At 39.2% G+C, this 6217-nt stretch overlaps 1 protein-coding gene across 1 annotated transcript; it reads left to right on the top strand.

Moving 5' to 3' along the window:
* The first annotated feature begins 656 nt into the window (after positions 1–656).
* LOC306913555 (uncharacterized protein) lies at positions 657–4199 on the top strand. Its single transcript, XM_079490290.1, has 9 exons — positions 657–705; positions 948–992; positions 1106–1132; positions 1773–1817; positions 1933–1977; positions 2523–2576; positions 3194–3262; positions 3436–3504; positions 4130–4199. The coding sequence occupies exons 1-8, from the start codon at positions 686–688 to the stop codon at positions 3491–3493; spliced, it is 363 nt and encodes a 120-aa protein (XP_079346416.1). The 5' UTR covers positions 657–685; the 3' UTR covers positions 3494–3504; positions 4130–4199.
* Positions 4200–6217: the final 2018 nt, after the last annotated feature.

Raw genomic sequence — 6217 nt, 5'->3', positions numbered from 1 at the left:
ATGTTCTTTAATTTTTTTTGTTTTTTTGTAAAGATGGTTTACAAATTGTTTTGTATCATTAGCCTACAAGAAAGAACACGCCAAAATATCTTTTAATGTTTTCTACATAGAGAAATGGAATGCGTCTGAGGCCCAAGATTGGTTTTTACTATAATAATTAATTTTAATGTTTTTTGCAACTGTATTTTGCATGTTTTGGGACGACAGGAAGACTAGCAGGTTGAGAAGGAATACTTTTTTTTTAATTGACAGATGTTCATCATGTTCCATTACACGCCTAGTAGCCTGCACAGTACAACAATAACTGCATGGCTGCAATGCTTGATCTACATTGTACTTCGTCCTACAATTAAGCTCACAATGCCTTGCATGTGAGCTTAATATTAGCATTGATATTAATATTAGCATCATTTAGCATAAATTAGGCATTACAGACTAACCATGTGCCTTCTACCCAGAGAGATCCTTGACGTTTAAGTCAATAATCCTTCTTCTGTCTCTTTAAATAGATGTCCCAGTTTTAAAGACAAGCGCCATGCTCTCGTTCTGTTTGCTTTGGTATCTCCCCGGTGGCATAATGTTACAAACAGGAAGAGTACATAGACATGACATGTCTGTAAAGTGAATCTCAACATACTTTTCTTTCCACAGGGGGACAAAGGAATTCCCGGAGATCCTGGGCGCAATGGAAAGGACGGCCCGAAGGTCTTTGTCATTTTCATGTTCTTAACCGCTGCTCTTCTTCTTAAGCCGAATTAATACTTTTGTTGTTTGTACCACCAAAATAAAAAATGTGTTATTCAGTATCACGAAACAAGGCATTTTTAAAACACAGCTCTTTCACTTTTATACACAGACCACACTTAGATACTACAAATGAGTCAAACAACAACAAATGCATTTTTACAAAAGTAACACTCTTTTTTTGTACTGGGCATATTCTTCAGGGAGGACCGGGGAGAAACGGAGATCCTGGCAGAAGTGGCACTCCGGTAAATATATTACCATTCATGAACAATGGAATAGTGGGCGTTGTTACCACCCAAATGTATTTATTGATAGCTCATTCACATTCAAGATCTAATCTGAGTCTTTCCACTTGCAGGGGACGCCGGGTCACAGAGGAGATAAGGTATGTGGTTCAGTTTACTGACACCATTTAACCCATTTTAGGCCTGACCTCGAAATAAAAAAAAAACTTCTAAATCCACCAGTTTTCTGAAATAAATATTTTCACGATTTAAAAAAAAATAGCAGATCTACAAGCTCATAGCGCGCCACCGAGTGGCGCACTATGAGCTTGTAGATCTGCTATTTTTCAATCGCTAAATTATAACATAATGTTTAAAACACCACATTTTGTATGTGGTCGTAGGGCTGTCACCATTTCACATTTAAGCTGACGATTCATTGTCACATAACTAATTGTGATTCACTTTCTTTGCATTGAACGACGGAACGTTACAATCTGTATTTCTGTTTGCCTTTTAGGCTTCGTAATAACAAATTGTACAGGGCACATAGGACACATTGAATAATTGCCTTCCAAAAAATGTCGTTGTGTTGTAAACTTGTAAATCTGCTATTTCTGCTATTTTTGAGAAATGTTTGGAATAATGTATATGGACCCTTTTTAACATGGAAGCGATTGACGGTTATGCAAAGAATAATTGCAATTATTTCAAATAATTGCGATTAGGCAATTATGTAATGATTGTGACAAGCCTAAACGTGAAGTCGGAACAATCTGTAATGCTATTTTTCTATTGCAGGGTGACACAGGCCCATGTGGCATTCGAGGCACCCCAGGATACATGGTACAGAAAGACCATCTATTCTATACTGTACATCTACAGTGTCATATTTTAAGTGTCACATTTTCACACAAGTTGTGAAATGTATTAATTGTCTTTCCTGTGCGATGTTGATCAGGGTCCTCCAGGTCGTGATGGAGAAAATGGAAGGAAAGGCCAGAAGGTCAGTGATGGTTTATCCCTTACGTTATGGCTCTGTCTCGTGCCCATACTCTGTGTCAGTTACAAATGTAGCCTATCTTCTGAGTGTTTCAGCAGTGTTCATTTTTAAATGAATTTTCATTTCGTTTTAGTCATCTGAAAAAGTTTTTGTTTCAGTCTAGGTTTATTCGACAAAATCTACTGTTGATTTTGTCAGCAGCAATGTGTTTTGGCGGAGCTTGATGGCGTCATAGTGGCAGACTTTGATGATCCACAGGCTATTTTCAATGCACAACACCCGAGCGCACCCAAACCCTCCCTAACAAACCCAAACCCTCCCTAAGTCCCTCCCTAACACTTTAGTCTAGCGTTTATTTGTTGATGAAATTGTCAATATTTTTTGTCTTAGAGAGTTTTTTCCAAATCACCCAAATCACTGAATGCTCCTTTAATGTTGATATGGCGCACTGACTATCAATACAATTATAATATTGGACTTCATGTCAAAAAAGGTTGTTTAGAGACTACCCTTACTAATACAGCATTACGTATGTTTGTTCTTCCCAGGGTGGACCAGGGGCACGCGGTGACACAGGACCAGAGGGGGATTCAGGGAAGAAGGTTGGTGCATTTTGAACACTTTTTATTCAACCAAGAACCATCTGTTGGCTCATTTATACTTAGTTGCACACTGGAGTAGATCTGCTTGAATAAAACGGCACGCCATGCCTTCATATGTGACTCTTTTTGATACAGAGACAGTATTGGCGGCAAGACTAACAGGAGAGGAAAAAGAAAAACGGATATATTTTTTAAATCCAAAATGAGTTAATAGCACAGGCAGACTCTTCACTGTCACATACTAGAGCATGTCTGAAATAAATGTCAGAGCTGAAATTGACATGTAAATATGAACATGTAGCTAGGTGTAATGTTCGAGACCACAGACGTGAACCTTTCAAGCCTGTATTCTCAACTCCATATCTCCAAAACTGGTGGGTCAAACCGAACAACCAATATGTCAATTTGAAGCTATGACTCCCTGCTTTCATATGACATAAAAAATAAACGAAAATTAAAAAAATGTCAATGACTTATCCTCGGTCAGAAACGGCCACATATGAGTATAAGTTAAGCACAGTGTTTATGTTTGTTATGAGTTGAAACGTACTCGATTCACATACTGTGATTGCCAGTAGTGCTTCTTGTATGTAATCTGCATGTATGTATGTTTGCAGGGTGAAATTGGCTACGATGGTCCACGGGGACAACAGGGTGAACGTGGACCCTCAACACCTGGACAACCGGTAAATACTCTTATCAATACAGTATATATCATACAGGCAATACGCTATATGGATATTTTGCTAAATTTATTTCATGTTTTGGACCACAGTAAAATCCTGTTCGTAACTCTGAGAATGTACAAATGTAATTGTGTCAGGATTTCACAGCGTTTGCATCTTTTTTTTACCTGCAGGGTGAAAGGGGGTTGCCGGGCGGCATGGGCCCCGAAGGACCTCCGGGTAGAGGAGTAAATGGAAGCGTTGTAAGTTAAGAAACCACACCTGTCATTATAATGATTTATAATGAATAACTGTTATTATTAGTTTTGTTAGGTAACAACACCTGCAGCTCATGTCATGTCATTTTGGCCTCTGTAGCTAGAAGGCAGTATTGTGCCTGATCACAGCAATGGTATAATTTGGACTGTGATGCATGAAGTACTCAAATGTTTTACTAGTGCAACGTAGAAACACTGTGTTGCAAGTAAATGTCTGGAAGTCCAGTACCAAAAGTGAACGTACTCATTATGCGGAATGTCTTATCATATTAATGTGTGTAAACATTATTAAAAACAACTGTTGGTGTTTTGGCAGATCTCCAAGCTCTCCACACGTCGCATTGCAACGTGTTGAGAGCTTGTACATCGACTATTTTCAAATGGCTAACTAAGTAACTAAAGTAAACTAGTAACTAAAATTATCATTGGAGTGGAGTAAAAAAAAAAGTATACAATGTTTGTCTCTGAGATGTAGTGGAGTAGAAGTACAGAACATTGGAAATGCCCAAGCGAATGTACCTCAAAATTGTGCTTAAGTACAGTACTTGTGTACTGTATTACATGTACTTTCCACCACTGGTTTTGATGACACGCTGATCTTCTCTTACAGGGACCTAAAGGAAAACAAGGAGATAACGGGGCAAAAGGAGAAAAAGGCGATACCCGCCCGGGACAACAGGTATGACCAATTTGTCAATTTGAACCAAATTTATCGACTGTTAATTCAATTATGCTGAGCTGTTCATAAATCATCATGATCGCCAAACAATATTGATAGCTGCCTGACTTTATAGAAACAGCCGGATCGAGACCTATAGCACAAAATAGACTAAATTGAAAGGGGCTCGCTTTTTATTTTAGAGTATGCGACACATTTTACATACATGTTTTCTTCAGCACATGGACTTCATCCATCAAAACCACCATCAATCACTGTGGTCCAACACATTGACTAAGAGCTAACTCAGTTGTTGTCATTTCTGCTGCTAAAGGATTTAAGGAAAACAAAAGCCAAACATAAATAGCCTAAAGCAAAGCAAAGTTCATTGTTTACCCAGGGTAAGTGGACTAAGCTCGAGATGCTTGTTTACAGCCACGCCCTGCTCATAGAACATTTCATGGTTGGGGTTCAATGCCTTGCTCAAGAGCACTTCAGCGGTGGTAATTTTAACGTGCCGGTCTGGGGATTCGAACTGGCGACCTTCCGGTATCAAGACCGCTCCGCAAACCGTTCGGCCACCGCTGCCTCATGCCTATGGTATTTATATTGGACTTGCAACATACGGTCATTGTGGTCAAGGTTGGCAATGAATGACAAAGAAATCTACACTACTGTAAAAAGCAGATCCGGGAAGAAAAATAATGCAGACTCGTGTTGGCAGCTACAACATCCGTCAGACCTGCACCTCATTGGCTCTTGTGGGAAATCTGATATTTGTCAATGTTTTGGGGAGGGAGAGTGCCTTACAAGCCATAGGCACTCAAAATTAACTAATAAAAGGGTTTAAAAGTGTCGCCATATAAGTGATATAATATTACACAAATTCTGTATCTGTTCTTGAGGTAATTGTTTATCCCCCACAATCCCGAAGGCTAATTTGACCTTTGCGATGCACACATAAGTCATAGTTACTGTAACATAGTTACTGCACTTTGTAAGGATTTCCGCCTCCATGTCAATGCAGTCCTCAAGGAGTTTGGTTTGGCCTTTAAGTGTTATTGTCCTGTGAATGCAAAGTTGCAAACGCTGTGTCATTCACTGCTTCTGGTATGTAATCTGCACGCATGTGTGTTTGTGGTGGCAGGGTGAGAAAGGACACGAGGGCCTACAGGGAACGAAAGGTGAACCTGGACTCGGATCACGTGGAGATAAGGTAAATACTCTTATCAAGTATATTTTATTTAGACATTTCTGTTAGAGCACAAGACCCTTTTAGAGATGCATCATCTTTTAACAGACATAAGAATCAACTTAACTATGCATAAAAAATACACATGGGGCTCTCCCATCAACTCAAACCTCATAATAAAATATAATAATATTAATATTAATATTAATATTAATATTAATATTAATATTAATATTAATATTAATAATAATAATAATAAAGAATTTGAGTATTAAAGCATTGAAGCAAACATTTTAATAAGAAGACTTTTAATGAAGTCATTGATCAAAATTAAACGGGCAAGTTTTTCCAGTCTGAGGTGCTTTGATCTGAAAAACGTCCAAAATGTCCAAATGTCTTTAGTTTAGAGATTTGGGCTGCAATAACAAGGTTGTTGAGTATGCCTAAGACATATCTTACAGCAAATGGTGCATTTATATACAGTAGCGCTTTTGTCCAAGCTTTACATATACTGTGCATTAACATTCACCCATTCACACACGCATTCATACACTGATGGCGGAGGAAACCATGCAAGGCACCAACCTTAGTCAGGAGCAATTAGGGGTCTAGAGTCTTGCTCGACTTCGACACTAGCTCTGGGGGAGCCCGGGTTCGAGCTGGGAACCTCACGGTTCCCATCCGTCCGTTCTGCCGGCCACTCTACCCCTGAGCCACTGCCGCCCCGTCAGTCAGTTCCAATCAACATTAAAGAATGTTGAATCTTGACTCTCTTCTGTGTTACCTCTAGGGACCTATCGGACCTATCGGATATTCAGGACCGATTGGCCAGCCAGGATTGAACGGAC

Source organism: Electrona antarctica (assembly GCF_951216825.1).
Source record: "Electrona antarctica genome assembly, chromosome: 20".
In the NCBI taxonomy this organism is placed as follows: Eukaryota; Metazoa; Chordata; class Actinopteri; order Myctophiformes; family Myctophidae; genus Electrona; species Electrona antarctica.
This window is presented reverse-complemented; position numbering and strand designations above follow the sequence as displayed.

Excerpts from the sequence above, each read along its gene's own strand:
- LOC306913555 (XM_079490290.1), top strand. The coding sequence starts at position 686 with ATGGAAAGGACGGCCCGAAG. Across the intron at positions 1,133-1,772 it reads CGGGTCACAGAGGAGATAAG|GGTGACACAGGCCCATGTGG; the intron begins GTATGTGGTTCA and ends TTTCTATTGCAG. Across the intron at positions 1,818-1,932 it reads GAGGCACCCCAGGATACATG|GGTCCTCCAGGTCGTGATGG; the intron begins GTACAGAAAGAC and ends GATGTTGATCAG.